Source organism: Bombina bombina, chromosome 4, assembly GCF_027579735.1.
Source record: "Bombina bombina isolate aBomBom1 chromosome 4, aBomBom1.pri, whole genome shotgun sequence".
Classification (NCBI taxonomy): Eukaryota; Metazoa; Chordata; class Amphibia; order Anura; family Bombinatoridae; genus Bombina; species Bombina bombina.
In genome coordinates this window covers 952,829,689-952,850,473 of record NC_069502.1, presented here as the reverse complement: position 1 = coordinate 952,850,473, position 20,785 = coordinate 952,829,689, and the positions used below count along the sequence as shown (strand labels likewise).

The 20,785-nt window shown below is 40.2% G+C and overlaps 1 protein-coding gene across 1 annotated transcript; it reads right to left on the bottom strand.

Moving 5' to 3' along the window:
• Positions 1 to 306: 306 nt before the first annotated feature.
• LOC128658113 (doublesex- and mab-3-related transcription factor 1B-like) lies at positions 307 to 1,398 on the bottom strand. The gene has a single exon (XM_053712609.1). It carries the CDS (start codon positions 1,396 to 1,398, stop codon positions 370 to 372), a length of 1,029 nt encoding a protein of 342 aa, XP_053568584.1. The 3' UTR covers positions 307 to 369.
• Between the last annotated feature and the right edge of the window lie 19,387 nt (positions 1,399 to 20,785).

Below are 20,785 nucleotides of genomic sequence, written 5' to 3'. Positions count from 1 at the left end.
TATTCAGATATGCTCTTTATACCAGCTGTACTTGTAGTGTGTGCTGGCTGAACGTTATTAAAGGTGGTCATCACCTATTAAGAAGGGTCCCTTTACCTCTTGTTCAACAGGTCTTGTCTGTATTTTACATCAACACGTTAATATTTTTCTCATGAAGTTACAATAACAAAAATAATTCACACACACATAAAACATTTACAGTCCACAATTGTTTTTATATAAAAAAACAAGAATAAAATAGGGAGTCTATTTTAACACAAATGTGGTATAATTGGAAATGAAAATAAAACCTTGGTTAAAAGCAGACTGTATCCCACAGTAATATGTCACTTTTAATCAATATGGGACAATATTAGGGCTGTGGTCTTTCTATTCCCCATCTTCTACAACATTGGTAACGGTGAAGTTGCCCTCAGGTGCAGCCTCACAATCCACTACTTCTTTGGAGCTCTCATTACTGACTGGTGAATGGCTGGCCAGGGAAACCAAACCAGAGTCCTGGCTGTTGGGTGTGGAAAACACACTTCCATTTGCCTCTGAATAAGAGGGGCTCTCTCCAAAAGCAAACATGGACATGGGTGTAACACAGGCCTGTGTGCCAACACTCTGCCCCATGTATTGAGGGTAATAAGAGTGCATCCTGTACTGAGAGTTAGTGCTGGATCCAGGAAATCGACTCTCAGCAGTCTTTATCTGCCACTGGTTTCCTGACTGGCCTGGGACATAAGCAGAGGAGAGACTTCTAAAACTGTTCTTCATCGGTGACCCACCTATCATAGGTATGTCACCGCCACTAGTGGGTTCAGCAGTCATAGCCATTTGGTAAGGGGGGTAGCTGTATAAATTGTTGTAGTATGGATAGAGGGATGTCTGGTAGAAATTGGTATAGTAACTTGAGTCCACAACAAAGTCAGATGTATTCTCCATGTGCCCTCTGCTGGTGACAGAAGGGATATCCTGAAAAGACATTTTTCCCTCTTTATCTGATGCGCTTGGTGTGGATATCGAAGAAGATGAAACTATTGTCTGTGTAGAACTGTTTTCTGTAAGTAAGCAAGAGCTACTTCCTCCATGCTCCTTTTTCACAAGTACTTCTCCAGCAATGGGTAAAGGGACAGGATGGCTTATACCCATCTCTTCCTCTTGTGCTTGCTGCCTACGAAGTGCTACCTGCGCGGCCATGACCCGCTGCCTCTCTGCTATGAGACTGCACTTCTTGCACTGGCAGTCCCGCCACATACAGAAACGCTTGTGGCCCTTGAGTGGGGACGCATAGCCGTGGTTTCTGCAGCATGCGCACTTGGGAAGACGCGGAGATTTCTTCCCGGGAGCCAGGGTACCAAGTGATTCTGATACAGCGGTCTTGTTGAATATCCCCTCGGGGTTACGATTGGGCATCTTCCTCTCGTCTAGATCTAATATTATAGTATGGAACGTGTAGTGTGCAGTTTGCTGGACTACTGGCCAATAGGATTTTTTCTACCTTAATTCCGATTGGCTGATAGAATTCTATCAGCCAATCGGAATTGAAGGGACACCATCTTGGATTACGTCACTTAAAGGAACCATCATTTAGCAAGAATACTTCGTTGGAAGAGGATTTTTCGCACCGGATGTCTTGAAGATGGACCCGCTCCGTGCAGGATGGATGAAGATAGAAGATGCCGTCTGGATGAAGACTTCTGCCCGTCTGGAGGACCACTTCGCCCGGCTTGGATGAAGACATTTCCCGGCTTCGTTGAGGACTTTGGCCCGGTTGGATGAAGACTTCTCCCGGAAAGGTGATCTTCAAGGGGTTAGTGTTAGGTTTTTTAAGGGGGTATTGGGTGGGTTTTAGAGTAGGGTTAGTTGTGTGGGTGGTGGGTTTTAATGTTGGGGGGGGATTTGTAATTTTTTTTACAGGTAAAAGAGCTGATTACTTTGGGGCAATGCCCCGCAAAGGCCCTTTTAAGGGCTATTTGTAATTTAGTGTAGGGTAGAGCTTTTTTTATTTTGGGGGGGCTTTTTTATTTTGTTAGGGGGATTAGATTAGGTGTAATTAGTTTAAAAATCTTGTAATTTGTTTATTATTTTCTGTAATTTAGTGGGGGGGTTTGTACTTTAGCTAATTTTATTTAATTGTATTTAATTGTATTTAATTTAGGGAATTAATGTAATTATAGTGTAGTGTTAGGTGTAATTGTAACTTAGATTAGGTTTTATTTTACAGGTAACTTTGTATTTATTTTAACTAGGTAGTTATTAAATAGTTAATAACTATTTAGTAACTATTCTACCTAGTTAAGTTAAAATAAATACAAACTTGCCTGTAAAATAAAAATAAACCCTAAGCTAGCTACAATGTAACTATTGGTTATATTGTAGCTAGCTTAGGGTTTATTTTATAGGTAAGTATTTAGTTTTAAATAGGAATAATTTAGTTAATGATAGTTATTTTTATTTAGATTTATTTAAATAATATATTTAAGTTAGGGGGGTTAGGGTTAGGGTTAGACTTAGATTTAGGGGTTAATAACTTTAATATAGTGGCGGCGACGTTGGGGGCGGCAGATTAGGGGTTAATAAATGTAGGTAGGTGTCCGCAATGTTAGGGACGGCAGATTAGGGGTTAATAATATTTAACTAGTGCTTGCGATGCGGGAGTGCGGCAGTTTAGGGGTTAATATATTTATTATAGTGGCGGCGATGTCCGGTTCGGCAGATTATGGGTTAAAAAATTTAGTGTTTGCGATGTGGGGGGGGGCTCGATTTAGGGGTTAATAGGTAGTTTATGGGTGTTAGTGTACTTTTTAGCACTTTAGTTAAGAGTTTTATGCTACGGCGTTGTAGTGTAAAACTCTTAACTACTGACTTTAAAATGCGGTACCAGTCTTGACAGGAGAGGGTCTACCGCTCACTTTTTTTCAGACTCATAATACCGGCGCTATGCAAGTCCCATTGAAAAAAGAGGATACGCAATTTACGTAAGTGGATTTGCGGTATTTCCAAGTCTGGCCAAAAAAGTGAGCGGTACACCTATACCTACAAGACTCGTAATACCAGCGGGCGTTAAAAAGCAGCGTTAGGACCGGCCAACGCTGCTTTTTAAGCCTAACGAACAACTCGTAAACTAGCCGTAATGTTGTATATATTTTTAATTACTGAATAACTCTTTGACAAAGCTGAGATATTTTTTAACACCCATTACAAGTGTATTTCTTGAATTCTCTAATTGTTTTAGTATATAGTGTATACATTGAATTTTTATGATTGCAGATAAGATTGCTAAATTATATAATTAGATTTTCAGAGACTCGAGCATACTAATTTTTTAACATAATTTTTTAATATAGTATAACCGTTATAGCTGAGGGATAAGCTATATCTTTAATTTAACCATTCCCCCAAGATATATTTAGAGTAAATACTCTAATAAGAACATCTCTAATAATGGCCTCCTATTGGTAAAACTACATTTCCCATAGACCTAAGCGGCAAAAGTGACGAATCGGAACCGAAAGTGGCAAAAAACGGAAGTGACATCATTACTGGAAGTGGCATAACCGGAAGTGACATAGCACACCGGTAGTAGTATCGCAAGGTCTCTATAGTCACTCACTTGTGAGCCTCATACCACCATTTACATTAAGGGCAAATCTGAAGTAAAGCCAACATGTAAGGACATTTTTTGGAGGGATAAGGTTTTCTCAGTGATTGGCTGATCATGGCTATTTAAGTCTCAATAACACTAGCAGTTGAAATCTTGAAAAAGGCCCACACCAGGGCCGAAACGCGTCGATAGAAGTCACTGCTCGAGTCTTATTGGTTCATTTTTGCATTTCCATTTTTATTATATTTTTTCTATTTTTACCTTTATTTTTCTACACATTATTTAACCTTCAGTTTGGATTTCCTGGACACTATTCACTTGGAACTATTACACCTATTGGACACTATTATAGAAGATAATTACTAATTTTATTTTCACTTTTTATACTGGCCATTTCTCATCAGAGACATTGAGATCATTGTTATTTCACATGGTTTATAATTTTGTCCTACATAGGGTACCCTATTTTTATTCTAATAAATGTTGATTTTTATACGCAATTGTATTTTAGAATTTCAATAGAGTGATAAGTTGAATAGAGTGATACTTTAGCCTTTTTTGGCACTCCCTCTTTCTGTACTAATATAACTAACTTTTGAGTTTATTATGGATCTCATTTTGGGAGCTTGTATCGTTTTGTGTAGGCGCTGTGTGTATATAAACCTTCTGCTATTGGCTAAGATCACCTCACAGCAAAATAGTGTTCTATTATACCCAGGGATAGCACCTTATGATATTATTATTATTATTATTAACGGTTATTTGTAAAGCGCCAACAGATTCCGCAGCGCTATAAACACAGGCAGAATACAACAAAACAATTATAGGGATCAAATGGGTAGAGGGCCCTGCCAAGAGTCGCACTGTTGTAGTCAGCTCTTAAGAAGGTGATCTACAAACAGCTGGACTCTTAAGCATACATGCTAAGGGGGTTCAAGGGATAGCAATGAAGGAGAGGAACTGGTATAAAGAAAGGTTAGCGTAGGTTGTATGCATCCCTGAACAGTAGACTCTTTAGGGAGCACTTAAAGCTTTTCAAAACTAGGGGAGAGTCTTGTGGAGCGAAGCAGAGAGTTTCACAAGATGGGAACCAGTCTGGAGAAGTCCTGTAAACAGGAGTGTGATGAGATAACAAGAGAGGATGAGAGTAGGAGGTCATGAGCAGAGCGAAGAGGACGGGAGGGAGAGTATCTGGATAATATGATAATCTCAATGTAAATACAAAAGTAACTTTCATGTATTAAATGCTCGGGATAAATAGTTCCCTCCAGTATATATGTATTGTTTAAATACAATACATATATATATATATATATATATATATATAATATCCCCACACTTAAAAGAGAAACATCAAAAGAAAAAGTAATATAGTAAGCAAAAAAACAAAAACAATGTTATTACATATATAGCCAACATACATACTATGAGATGCTTATTTTAAAAACATACAGACCGGGCGTCCCCAGTCTTATTAAAATACAAAGACATCAGTCCTTAATTAGCGGGATTTTCCTAAGATAGATAGACGGCTTATCACTGTAGAACCAGTCAGCGCTCTGTATAATTATACGAATAACAGTTCTGCTTCAATCTGTTAATATTCATTAATTTTTTATTGGTTTTCAACCCATAACATAGAAAAGTAGCAATGATTAGTAAGCAAGTTCTGTATAAATATAAAGTGCAAAAGTTTTTAACTTAGCAGACACTTGATCAAATTGCACTGTTTATGCATAAAGAAGCCAAGGTTAGTATGTGAGTAGATGCAAAGCAAAATTGTATGCATGCAATATGCTGTAAGTGCTGATTTGGGTTATCACATTAGGAACCGGCACTCCAGAACACGGGTCTGCCGGGTATAGGGTGTAACATTCTGTTCGTGGTACAAACATAGAAAGGCAGCTCAGCGATTGCCATCAACTGTATTGTGGTAATATGTAAAATAATATGGCACTCCAAGACTATGTCCACCAGAAAAGAAAGTTCTCTCAACCACATTCACAGGACAAGCCTTGGATCAAATTCGGCACGTGTATAAGTGTATACAGAACGATCTAACCCAAAGTTCTGATTATGGATAGAGGTACAGGATAACTCCAATCCGATGACACCATCAACTCTCAGAACCTCATAATCAAATCAGCAGAACAATAAGCACGATACCCGGGTCACAAGTTACTGAGTATAACTGACTGGCGTCTGACGTCATATTCAGGCGACAAGCGTTTTAGGGCTCCACCCTTTCACATGGCTTGTTTCAAAAGAATTGCCATACTCCTATTTAAGCTAAATAGAGAACTTCTCTAGCACCATCTAATGTTTCTTTCAAATAATTACTTGCAATAGTCAAGATTAATCACAATACAGTAAATTCTTAACTTTGACATATATCTGTTGTATACAAAATTACATGAATTAAACATTTTAACCTTTAATCAATATATACAAAAACAATTGAGAAGCTTATTGTAATAAAGAGGTGAAATATTACAATGCATGCCTATAAAAAGGTCCCCAAGTAATTTCCCTAACGTTTATCTACTTGGAACAGAAAGCTATTTTGTCTCTTAGATTAGAAAGTTCAAACTCTTTTTAATTAGTGGTATCTATACAGGATCTTTTATATGGATTCCTCAAGTACTATTTTTGACTGTTAAATTCTTTATAAAATCAAATACAGCAACATATGTATTGGTTTTTTTTGTTTGTTTTTGTTTCTGTGTAATAGCAAAATACAGACCTTTATCAAGTAATCTCAATTTGTTTGCACTTCAATGCTATCTTACTCCAATTAGAAAAACCTCTGTTAACTATCAGTATTTTTTGTTTCACATTTTTTGCAATCCCCTACTTTTCTTCCATTTTTATAATCTGAAGATTTGTTTCTAGATGTAGATGGCTGATTATATAGCGCTTTTTTATTATTTTCCTTAAACTGTTCAAAGGATTTTAAAAGGGAAATCTACTTATTTTATTTTTTTTCAAAAGATGTTTATTGGATGAGATAAAACAATACAAAGCAATGCAATGGAATAAAATTTTTCATAACATTTGAAAATACCAATACAGTCCCTGCACTTAGTAGTGTACTGTCATCCATTTTACATTTGTTTAAATTATTAAAATAACATTAATCTTAACAACTAAAACACAAGGTGGTCGCCCTGACAATAAGTCGTATTTACTCAAGACTGCTCTTATTTTAATTCCCATGATACCCTATCCTAGGACATTTGTGGTCTAACGTAGCTTCCCCATTTCTTCCATTCCTCTCCTTCGAATTAACCAGTATGCAATCAGTGGAGATGCATTCGTGTCTCCCAGTAAAATTTTATGTTGTGATATGTTTCCATATCCCTCCTTATGAAATACCCATATTCTTCTAGTTGAATTGTATGTTCCATGAGTGTCTCCCAATCTTGATATGTAGGAATGTAGTGTGATTTCCAATTAGTTGCTATCAGAGATTTTGCTGTGTTTAGTGCTAATTGTGTCAACTTCAACCGTATTTTACACCTACACCTAAGGTAGCAGATTTAAAAGTGCCGTTGTAGGCCGAAGCTGAAAGTCCTCTTCTTGGTTACAAATCTTTTTAATATATTTTTCTATTTCTAGCCATAAAGGTTGCAACTTACTACATGACCACCAGGTATGCATCATAGTGCCCTTATCTCCACAACCCCTCCAACAAGCTTCGGAGGCTGTCGGGTATATTGCTTTAATCCTAGACGGGGTAAGATACCATCTTGTTAGAACTTTGAAATTTAACTCTAATGATTTAGCTGACGTTGAAGATTTTTTAGTGTTCCTAACTATGCTTTTCCACTCCTCTTCTTTTAGCTCTTTACCCAGTTCCCTGTGCCATCTCGTTACATAATTTGGTATTTCTGCCTTTTCCCCGGCTGCTAAAGTTCTTCTTGCTCATGCTAATGTATGACGTAATCGTGTTTCTACTAGGCATAACTGTTCAAAGATAGTGGGTTGTCTAGTCATGAAATCCTTATCTGGTGAGGTAAACAAGAAATGTTGTAATTGATAGTGTTTTAACCATTTCGTAAAAGCACCTCCAAGTACTTCTTCTAGTTCTGTTCTTTGTCTAAGTTTGCCCTTAGTTAATAATTTAAATATAGGGACCGTATATCCTATCTCCCAATCTTGTAATTTATCAAGTTGGTGTTCCAGTCCCCCATGTAGTTCTGCATTAGGTGATACTGGTGACATAGGAGATCTTAAAGAGGAGATTCTGTGATCATGTGTTATCAGGTTGTCCCAAATCTCAAAGGTATGTTGTTACATCTGGTATGATTTAACCCAGAGTGGGCGACTTCTTTTATCCACCCAACATAACACTCCTGGTGAAGGAGCTTTTAAGATATATGAGTCTAGTGCTACCCATGCTTTAATACTCCTGTTATGATGCCAATCTAAGACTTTTTGCAAACATATTGCTTTATAGTAAAGCTCAATATATGGGAGTCCTAACCCTCCTTGTTGCGTGGAGCGATACATTGTGCTTTTTATAATTCTAGGTTTAATTTTCCCCCAGACAAATGTATTTAACAACTTTTGCAGTGAGTTGTGGAAGAAGCTAGGTAAAGAGATTGGCACCGTCTGGAGAACATAAAAGATTCTGGACAAGACATTCATTTTTATCGATTGTATACGGCCCCACCAGGAGATCAATTTATCACTCCACCCTAGTAAATCCCTACTCAACTCTTTATATAATTTTTGGTAGTTCAATTCAAATAACATTTTGGGTTTAGGCGATAAATATATTCCCAAATACTTAATGGCTTTTTTTGTGAGTTAAATGGGCATTCTTTCAGTAATTCTCAGTATTCTAAATTTGGAACTGAGATATTTAAAATCTCTGATTTCTGGTCATTTACCAGAAAGTTGGAAACAGATCCAAACTCTTTGAATTCCTTTAATACCTCCGGTATTGACCTAGTAGGATTAGTTAATGTAAGTAACACATCATCGGCATAAAGTGATAATTTATAGTCATCTTGGCCCATTCTAATCCCCGATATTAGCTTGTTTTGTCTAATTTTTTGTGCTAATATCTCCATACTCAACACAAACAAAAGAGGAGACAGAGGGCACCCCTGTCGGGTGCCATTCTGTATAATAAACGGGTCAGATAGAATGTTATTTGCTTTGACTTTGGCTGAGGGGTTTTGGTATAAACTAAAGATTCTTTTTATAGTAATTCCGCCAAAGCCCATTTTTTGTAGAGTAGCCTGTAGGAACCGCCAATTCAGGCAGTCAAACGCTTTTTCAGCATCGGCTGAAACAACTACCATCCCTATTTTGTTTACCTTAGCATAATCAATTAACTGTAGTGTTCTGATGGTGTTGTCTCTTGCCTCCCTGCCTGGGACAAAACCAGCCTGATCTAAATGGACAATTTGGGGTAATAATTTACTAATGCGATCTGCTAAAATTTTTGCATATAATTTCATGTCTGTATTAAGCAGTGAAATAGGTCTGTAATTACTAGGGTTATTAACAGATTTGTTTGGTTTAGGGATTACAGAAATATATGCTTCTAGACATTCGGCGGGGAAGTGTCCTGTCTTATCAATGTGCTTGAATGCTATCAGTAATTGTGGGGATAATGTGTTTTTATATATCTTGTAATAATCATTCGAAAACCCATCAGGGCCCGGACTTTTATTATTTGGTAGGGCCTCAATTGCATCTAAGATTTCCTTCAAGGTCAGTGGGGAATCTATGCTCTCTGCTTCCTGTGGTGAAATGCTTGGAATTTCCACTGAATTTAAGTATTGGATTAGAGTGTCTGTCCATTGCGGGCCATCTTGTGTGATGATATGATACAATTTTGCATAGTATTCTTTAAAAGTATTCGCAATTTCGTTAGGTTCTGTAACTGCTACCCCCTCCTCATTATCAATATTGCATATGTGAGATTGCAAAACCTTTTTATTTAATGCTCTTGCAAGCATTGTACCTGCTTTATTACTATTATAAAAGTACATTTTTTTAAAGTAAAACTCCTTTCTAATTGCATCCCTCTGTAAAAGCTTTTTAAAATCTTCTCTAGCTTTATTTCCAGCTCGTTCCAGATCATCTCTCTGTGGGTTAAGTCTGTGCTGTTGTTCTTTTGTCTTCAAAGCAGATAGTAATGCTTTGTATTGTAAATTATATTTTTTGTGCTGTAGTGATTTTTGTTTAATTAATTCTCCTCTAATAGTTGCTTTATGAGCTAGCCAGTTATTAATGCCACTTGTGTTTGATGAAATGTTATGTTGAAAGAACTCCTTTATATTCGTGTCTATTTGGGTTTTAATCATCGGGTCATGTAATATGGTGGAATCCAGACGCCACAAAAACGGGTGCTGTGGCATCGAAGGCCAAGTGAGTTCCAATGTGATGGAAGCATGATCTGACCAAGATATTGGTAGAATTTCTGTGTCAGTAACTAAAGCTATGTTATTATGGTCTGTAAACCATTAGGGGCATATGTATCAAGCTCCGTATGGAGCTTGATGCCCCATGTTTCTGGCGAGCCTGCAGGCTCACCAGAAACAGCAGTTATGAAGCAGCGGTCACAAAGACAAACATCGGCACAATACAACCCGATCTAGTACGATCGGGTTGATTGACACCCCCCTGCTGGCAGGTCCATTGGCCGCGAGTCTACAGGGGGCGGCGTTGCACCAGCAGCTCTTGTGAGCTGCTGGTGCAATTCTGAATATGGTGAGCATATTGCTCGCCATATTCAGCGAAGTCTGGCGGACCTGATCCGCACTGTCGGATCAGGTTCCGCACTGTCGGATCAGGTCCGCCAGACTTTGATAACTAGAGGCCATAGTCTATCCTGGAGTATGAACGTGCCGGGTTTGAGTAGAAAGTATAGCTACTTTTTCTTGGCTGGTGTAATCTCCATACATCTATCAACAGTAATGTATTTAGTTTCTGGGTGATTCCTATTCTATTTCTATTAGTGACTTGACTTCTTCCTGAGGAGCTATCTAAGGTAGGATTTAAAGTCATGTTCAAATCTCCTCCTATTATAACCATTCCTTTCTGGACTTCACCTAATTTATTGAGTGCTTTGTTTTAGAAGGTGTGTTGACCTATATTGGGTGCATATACATTCATTAATGTTATGGATCTATTGTATAAAGTGCCCATTAATATCAGAAATCTGCCTTCTCCATCCGAATACTGATCCAAAACTTGAAATGGAATCTCTTTGCTAATCAGAATACCCACCCCATTTTTTTTTATTCAAGTTAAAATATTGTTGGGTATACATTTTAGAGTACAGTTTTGGTTCTTTATTTTTGGGGAAATGCGTTTCTTGCAGAAACACAACTGCACCTTTCAGCTTTTTAAACTATGATATAGCGATCAATCTTTTATTTGGGGAATTTAATCCCTTACAATTCTATGATATTAATTTTAGTGTAGTATTCATTGTTATATATTCACAGTGTGTGTCTGTCCATTCTTACCTTTTGCTTTGTTGAGTGCATTCATCTCCTTGCATACCTGGACTCTATTACCTTGTGAGAAATGAGCAGTATGTTGTCCTATCAAAACAAATTTGACCATCTTAACAGAATAACCAATAAAAAACATTTAAGCTGGTAACTTATTAATATAATAAATAATTTAACTAACAACATTTGTTTCATTCTCCAACCAAAGATTGAGAATGATAACTAAGGGGTATCGAAAGACCTAAATAGGTCTAGGCACAGTTAGGGGTACATAGCAATTTAAGATAAGGTGACTTAGAATGTTTTTTTTTTTTTTTTCAAATATAATCCAAGCAGAAGAAGAATAGAAGGGGAGTAAACTACCACTGCAATGGTGCAAATTAAGTATGTGCAAGAGGGATCCTAAGTCTATACATACTATAGAAGAGGTAAGGCTCCTTCTCCACACCCTTTCCTTCTTACAAATTGCCAGTCACAGTGATTAACAAAAACAAGCCAAAGGAAAGAGGTACTATATAAGTGATGTCACTCTCTCTAAGGGGTGTAAATCCTCCAAGCCACTTAGGGCTAGATTTATCAAGCCCCTACGGCAGCAAGTTCTCACAAGAACTTGCTTGCCGTGATTTATCAAGCAGCGGTCACCAGACCGCTGCTTCCCTACACTCTTCGCCACCTCTAAGGTGGTGAAATTCAATCTCCTCTGTCGAGTCCGACCGAGGAGATTGACAGCGCCTGCCTGCGCGTGATTGGCTGTGCGCGGGCAGGGGGCGGGATTGCACCCATATTACCTATGGGTAATTTTGCCCTGCCACAGGCGAGCTGAGGCGTACAGGGGCACGTATACGTGCCCCTTTACGCCTCAGCTATGATAAATCTAGCCCTTAGTATCAACTCCCCTCCTTTCTCAACATTTTAGTGAGATTTAAAAGAAATACAAACCGAGATAGATGGATCCCTGGACTATTAACTTAATTTCACATAATGTAAGGGGGCTGAACACAGACATTAAACGCAGAATGGCACTCACGCAATATAAATCTCTTAAAGCAAATGTGATCTTTCTCCAGGAAACACATTTTCTACATTCCCAAATACCCAAATACTGGACTAAAGATTTCCGCCACCATTACCACTCAACCTCTGACTCTAAAAAACGTGGGGTATCCATATTGATACACTCCTCCCTTCCCTTTACACATCAGGAAACAGTCAAAGACAAGGAGGGCAGATACCTCATTGTGAAAGGACAGATCCAAAATTCCGATATAATATTTTGCAACATATACGCACCAAACGACAAACAAGATGCCTTTTTTAGACAAATTACACACCTCTTGACAGAATGGTCTCAGACTAGGACAATCTTTGCTGGAGATTTTAATGTAGATCTCACATTGCAACCCCACAAACACAACCCCCCACATACCACTAAGCAACACAAACAATGTAGGATGATCAAAGTAATACAAGACTACCTCGCTACCAACACACTAATAGACTCCTGGAAAACATTATATGGTCATACAAACGATTCTACTTTTTTCTCAGCGGCGCACAAAACATACAGAAAACTAGATTATATAGTTGTCAGTCAGTTTCTACGCCCCATCCTAATAAACTCAAATATCCGTTCCTGTGTGTGGTCAGACCACTCCATAGTACAGCTTACCTTGGGTGACATGCAAGTTCCGGGGAGGACCAGATCATGGACATATGACCCCTTCTGTCTAAGAGACCCTATGGTCCGAGAGACGGTAGAACGTAACATGCTAGAATACTGGGGCATAAACACGGAGACGACGGTTAACCCTATCATGACTTGGGCAGCTCACAAAACCTACCTAAGGGGCCTATTGATAAAAGAAAAATCTATCCTTCTTAAAAAGCGGAATGTACAGAAGTTAGCTCTACAGAAAGAAATAGATACATTAGAAAGGCACCACAAACTGACACAATCTAGAGCTACACTGACACAGCTTCAGGGTAAAAGAACAGAGTTAGCAACTATTCTAAATGATCAGGCAGTCAAAGCAGCCTTCCGGCTCAAGACAAACTACTATATATACGCAAACAAGCCAGATAGGTACTTAGCGCACAGAATTCGCGAACGGGCAAAAATAGCCTCCATAACACAGATTCAAAAACAAGATGGCACCACAACCTCCCACCCACAGGAGATTGTGGACAGCTTTGCTCAATACTATGGCACCTTATATGAGGGAACCCATGTCGCCCACTCCCCCACCACGGAATCCATACTAACAAAAATACTAGATGACGCCCATTTACCCTCTATCACAGAAACAGACAGAGAGAGTTTAAACCAGGTGATAACTGCCAACGAGGTATTGGGGGCCATTAAAGATTTGAAACCGGGCAAAGCCCCGGGTCCAGACGGACTACCGGGTGAATACTATAAATTATTTAAAAATTCCCTGACATCGCATCTAGTTAAATTTTCGAATTATATTATGCAGGGGTATGAGATCCCACGCGATTTACTAGGAGCCAGGATAGTGGTGATACCCAAACCAGGCAGAGATCCACAAAGATGTCCCAACTACAGACCCATCTCCCTTATAAACCAGGACCTAAAGATCTTTACCAAAATTCTGGCCAATAGATTAAAACACATATTACCGACCATAGTACACCCGGACCAGGTGGGATTTATAACGGGTAGGGAAGCACCTGACAACGTAAGACGGATCATAGCAACAATAGCCCAACTCGACCGGACTAAAACGCCTTCTCTGGTCCTCTCATTGGACGCGGAGAAGGCGTTTGATAGAATTGACTGGACATACATGTTCACGGTCCTGGATAAAATGGGATTTACTGGTCCATTTGTAGACGCACTGCGAGGGATATACTCTAAACCTACGGCTACAGTTAGGGCCATGGGACATCACTCCACACCTATATACATTAAAAATGGAACGAGACAGGGTTGCCCGCTCTCCCCACTGCTGTTTGTCCTTTGTATGGAACCATTAGCGGCCAATATTAGACACTCAACTGAGGTGACTGGACTTAAAATCAAACACACAGGCGGAGCGTAGCCGTGCAGGAACATGGCTGCACATTGAACTAGCTCCGAAGTGTATCCCTGTCAACCCGCTCTAACCTGGCGATATCCTGGGCACAATTATGTTTAACCTACATGAGAGCTCCTAGAGACTAACCCCAACGCACAACAACCTGTTTTACCGGACATTGCTGGCAGCCCTGTGCAAGTTACAACGAAACCAGCTCAAACCGCACACCTAACCATCCTCTGGTCCCCCTCCGAAGTGGAGCAGCGCCCCCGGCTCTGGGACAACACCGCTATTCGAACAACTGGGCAACCGGAAAAGTGAATTCAGAGGCCGTTAGCCCAGGGCGCAAAGACTCTGCGATCCGCCATTGAAATTCCCACGTGGTACGCAGATTCTCTAAACGCTGCCATTACAGCCACCCGGAACCCCGCGGCCTCTGCAAACACCTAGCAAAGTAAGTTGGCCCCAGACAGTGACTTTTATTTAACCACCTGCATAGACGGCGACCCGCTCTTAGCTGACTAAGAGCACCGGACTGCCAGAGAACATACCCAATCTAAACCGCAAGCTGCACGGCCTTTCCGATAGCAGGGAAAACCCCATACTTCCTGAAACAGGGCCTACCTGAAAGGGAATTTGCGCCCCTGGCCTTATTGGAAACCTGCCCTCCCTCACTGCTCTATACTGCTCCACTGGACTACTAACTAAGCATAAGAGTAATTAAATGGGCACCTTGATGCAGGGTCTGTGAAAGTGTTGCACTAACTCAAACCACATACCAGATAGCCTGGAAACTTTCTAATGGCAACAAGACAAAAGCCCAGAGCTGACAAGAAAGCTCCCACAACACCTTCTACCAACATGAACTCTTACTTTAAAAAACAGGTCTGTGAACCAGAACCTGAACCCAATGAATCTACATTCTCAGCCTCTCAAATACCGCCTGATCAGATGGATACCCCCCACGCGGCCCAACTCACACAAATTCAAACCACTATAGCCCAACTACCCTCAAAATCAGACCTAGCCGACTTAAAGACATTTATCAAAACTGAAATGACCTCGCTGAGGAAAAACATCAATGAGCTAGGGTCGAGAATAGAAAGTCTGGAGGAAGAACAGGACACTCTGAACAACATAGTGTCTGACGCTAACCACCAAATCACGAGACACGAAGCTATTGTGCAGTCGCTCCAACTAAAAATTGAAGACCTCGACAATAGAGGCCGAAGAAGCAACCTCCGGATCAGGGGAGTACCAGAGGAGGCGACTCAAGAGTCAATAATATCCTACTTAATACAATTGTTTGAATATATCGTCCCATCACTCAAACTCACTGAAACTTCCATAGAGCGTGCACATAGGGCATTACGCCCTGTTCCGAAACCTCCAAACCCACCAAGAGACATTATTCTCAAATTTGCAAGCTTTCTGGACAAGGAGGCTATCTGGAAACAGGTTAGGCTGCAACGAGAAATCAGATTCCAAACTTACAGCATACAGATATTTCAGGACATTTGCCCTGCCACTATTGAAAGGCGCAGAGAGATCCGTTATATCACTCAGGTTCTACAAGAACGGGGGGTGAAATACCGCTGGGGCTTTCCCTTCAGCCTCATTGTTCAAAAGGAAGGAAAAACCCACATCTACAAAGACCCAGACGACCTCGAACTCTTCTCAAGGGACCTTAACATCTCTTTCCCCCCCCCCCATCTCAAGACCAACGGAATCCACCACGCAGCAATCAGACAGTGCACCCAAATCCCAAAGATCGCAATGGTCATCAGTCAGCAAAAGGAAAAAACTTAACACCCTAGATGACTAAGCGGGTTCCTTTCAACCCTGGAAAAGTAATACTATACCGGATGATAATTATGACATAGAGAACACTCATATTTCTTAATCTCTGGAAGCCACGAACAATCCAGACCTAGACACAAAACCTGGTTCCTATTGCATGAAGCCCCAATAAACATCTTGTTATGAAAGGACACATATCACCTCTACCAGAACCTGATAAGTACTATATAATGATCTTGACAGATGTAATGTTATATTATTTTAATCGTGATTTGGTATATCATTATAAGAATAGTAGGAAATGATGTTGATGTGTCTTCCTTTTTCTCCCTACTCATTGAAAAGGTACTCACTTTGCTTGTATATTTCCCTTAACTTGCTAACCTTAGTGTCAGCTATAGAGTGGCTAACTAAGAAAAAAGAGAGCTAGATAATTAAAAGCATAATAATCAGAAATTGATAACTGAAGGCCAAGGCTGCTATTTAGAATGTTCCCCTTGAAACTACGCAGCAGAAGGACTTAACATATCATTGCTAGAATGCATTATTTCACCCTACTACAATGGGACTTATACCTCCATTTATCTGAACTGGACTCCAAGTCTGTCCGTCACAACCCTAGTTATGGTTTATTTGCTAAAATATTTAAATTTTGATATTGTTATTAGTTAGACCTTTATTACAGGTCTCATTCCGATCTAGTTATTTATGGTCACACAGGGTTTGCGACAGCGACATTATTAACAGGAAGTTCTGCCCCCTAAACTGCAAACCCCTAGGGGCTTTATACAAACTCACTCGCAAATAGTTTAATCCCCCCAGAGGTTAACATCCAAGAGCGGGATTACACCAGGGATACACTACCCTCATTGCCAACATGAAGCTAATGTTGGCACTATGTTATTTTCTTGTTTTTGTTTTTTTTCTTACCAATGTTGTTGTTGTATTTACTAGAAACCTGCATTTACACGTAATCAAACCTGATTGCGTACCCTTGCTCCCGGTCCGCCCAGTGCCCCAGTGCTCTGCCTTTACTACACTACCTATCTATATACCGCCAAACCTACGACTCATACCCAACACCCATCACCTAGATAATGGCTAAATTAAATTCTCACTCCCAAACCGGAAATCACATAAGCATCTATTCCGCCAACGCGAAAGGTCTGAACATACCTTGCAAAAGAACGCTAGCATCCAGAGATCTTCATAGACATAAAGCGGACTTGGTATTCCTGCAGGAGACCCACTTCCGCAAAGGTCGTGAACCAAACACATTTGCCCGCACATATGGCACTTGCTATTGGGCCTCTCACCCCCATAGCAAAAAACACGGGGTGGGAATCCTAATTAGGAAAAACATCCCTTTTACACCCATACAGACCATTAGAGACAAAGAAGGGAGATATCTTATTCTCATAGGGCTTCTCTATGGTAGACCGCTGACACTAGCTTCAATATATGCCCCCAACTCAGCACAACACTCTTTTATAAAAAAAATAACTAACTTAATTTTAGAACACCAAAAGGGGACACTCATCATGGGAGGAGACCTCAATGTCGCTCTTGACCCCAATATGGACTGTTCAGCCCAACATTCCTCAATACCAAACTCTAGAACATCAAAAATTAAATCATATCTCAAAAACATAGTAGTGCAAGACGTTTGGAGAACACTTCACCCCCAACAAAGAGATTATACCTTCTATTCATATCCCCATGAGGTCTATACCCGCATAGACTACATATTTACGGATGTAGGAGGGCTTTCCCTATTCAATTCCGCAAAAATTTCCCCAATCACATGGTCAGACCATGCCTCTGTACTCTGCACTATGACCTGGCCCTCAAAACCCCTAAAAGATTACATTTGGCGATTAGACGAATCCTTGCTGACTGACCCCCTAGTAGCTCCCAGAATCACAAAAGCAATCTTAGAATACTTTGAACACAACTCTATGCCTGAGACCACTCAACACACGCTATGGGAAGCCCACAAGGCTGTTATTAGGGGAGAATTGATAGCTATAAAAGCACAAATGAACAAATCTAAAAGGGAACTAACCAACACACTATTAACAAACATACAGCACTTAGAATCCTTACACAAGACTACCCCAACAAATAAAGATCTACTTAACAAACTCACCCTAGAAAGACAAACACTAGCCACCCACCTCAACAAAACGCACAAAAGACAGACCCTATACACCCATCAAAAGCACTACGAGGGAAGGAACAAATCAGGCAGATCATTGGCCAGATACCTTAAGCAAAAAGCACATCAAAAATATATCATGCAGATCAGAAACGACAATGGCCTCCTGCAGAAATCAACTCACCAAATTTCCCACGCCTTCAGAACATATTTCCAAAAACTATACAACATCCAACACACAAATACCAACACCCCTAGCCCTACCGAACGTAGGCATCAACTAATAGGGGAATATCTTGGGAAACTCCAACTCCCACACATTACAGAATTGCAAAAAGAGCAACTGGAAGAACCCATATCACTAAGTGAATTGAAGTTAGCCCTTAAAAACTTGCCCACCGAAAAAGCCCCGGGTCCAGATGGCTACAGCCACAAATACTACACCACTTTCCAGGATATCCTAAACCCCTATATGTTAGACTATTTCCAATCCATAGATGAACACAAGGCGTTTCCCCCTGGAGCATTAGAGGCTCATATAATACTAATACCCAAACCCCACAAATCCCGAGACTCCCCCGGTAATTATCGCCCCATCTCGCTACTAAATACTGATGTTAAACTCTATGCTAGGATACTAGCACATAGACTGAACAGAGTCCTCCCAGACCTGGTCCATTTTGACCAGGTCGGGTTTATCCCAGGGAGAGAAGCGAAAGACAACACGGTCAGGGCCCTCAATTTAATCCACTACGCCAAACTCAAAAATATTCCCTCTGTACTCCTCTCCACAGATGCGGAAAAGGCCTTTGACCGTGTTGCCTGGGACTTCATGAAAGCCACCTTAATCCACATGGGGTTGGGGTCAAAGATCCTTAATAGGGTCTTCTCGCTCTACGCCCACCCGACAGCGAGAATCCTAGTCAATGGCACCCTATCCCCTTCCTTTCCCATAACCAACGGAACACGTCAGGGATGTCCCTTGTCCCCACTCTTATTTGCATGCATCATTGAGACCTTAGCGACCAGCATTAGACAGAACCCCCAGATAACTGGAATCACCATAGAAAACCAACATTATGTGGTATCACTATTCGCGGACGACCTGCTTTTTTCCCTCACTAAACCTGAAATCTCAATCCCACACCTCCTAGACGAATTCCGCACTTTCCAACTTCTATCAAACTTTGTAATAAATATGTCCAAATCAGAAATATTAAATATTAAAATCAAACACACAGACTATAAGATCTCCCTGTTTGCGGACGATGTCCTCTTAACTCTCACCAAACCCTTGAAATCCCTCACAGGGTTATACGAAATATTGCAGAGGTTCTCCCAGGTTTCAGGCTATAAGATCAACCTGGACAAAAGCGAAGCATTGGCCATAGCCCTACCGGCTCACACAAAAAAACTAATTGAGTTAAATTTTTCATTTTCTTGGGTTAAAACACATATTAAATACTTAGGTACAAAGATACCGACCCAATACTCAGATTTATATAAGGTAAATTATCTCCCCTTATTTAAAGAGCTAAGGTCAGATATTACTAAATGGAAACTATTGAACTTCTCCTGGTATGGTAGAATATCTGCCATAAAAATGAATCTACTACCGAGGATCCTATATCTATTTAGAACCTTGCCCGTCCCAGTCCCAAAGAATGATCTCAAAACCCTACAATCAGACATTAATTTCTTCATTAATGGTAAGAAACAAGCAAGAATTCCCCACTTAACTTTAACTAAACATAGACAGCTAGGGGGGGTAGGGGTCCCCAACTTGCTTAATTACTACGAAGCAGCTAGATTGGCACAGGATGCTCTTCTGGGCTCCTCATTGGGAAATTTGGTATGGAAGGAAATAGAAGCAGGGATAGCAGATCTAGAATCATCCGGAGATCTGATTTGGGATAGAACATTCCAACAACAAAATAAAACATACTCTCCTGTTACGACCTTATCACTTGACAATTGGAGGACAATGGCGCTTGGCAAGGGGAAGATGCCCAGATTCTCCCCCAAAATGCCAATTAAATACCTTATCCCAGGGGAATATCGCAAACAGCTAGATAAATGGGAAAATAAGGGTCTTTACAGGGTGGGAGACCTTCTAATGAACAATAAACCACTAACCTTCAACCAGATACAAGAGAAATTAACACCACTATCACTCAAATGGTATCTATACTTACAAATACTCTCTGCCCTACATAAGTTCATCCCAAATATATGCAAACAACCCTGCACCATACTAGAAAGACTGTGTAGCGCACAAGCGAGACCTAGACAATCCATCTCTCAATTATACTTGGCCTTACAAGCTCCAGAAGGTAGCACTAAAACACCTATAATGATTAGATGGGAAACAGACACTAAGTCTACACTAGAACTGCCAGAATGGCATGACCTTTTTTATTCTTCATGCAAGGGATTAATCAGCGCGGACCTCCGAGAAAACAGCTTAAAGACCATCTTTCGGTGGTATTTGACGCCTATTAAAACTTCACACTACACAGAAGGCAGAAGTAGAAACTGTTATAGGGGTTGTAATTCGGTTGGTACCTATATACATATGTGGTGGGAGTGCCCGAGAGTGGCTCACATCTGGTCCAAACTTTCATCCCATCTCAGCTTCCTCTTAGAGGAGCGGGTGGAGCTATCTATATATCAGGGACTGCTGAATGCCCCCATACCAAATCTTAACAAACATATCAACACT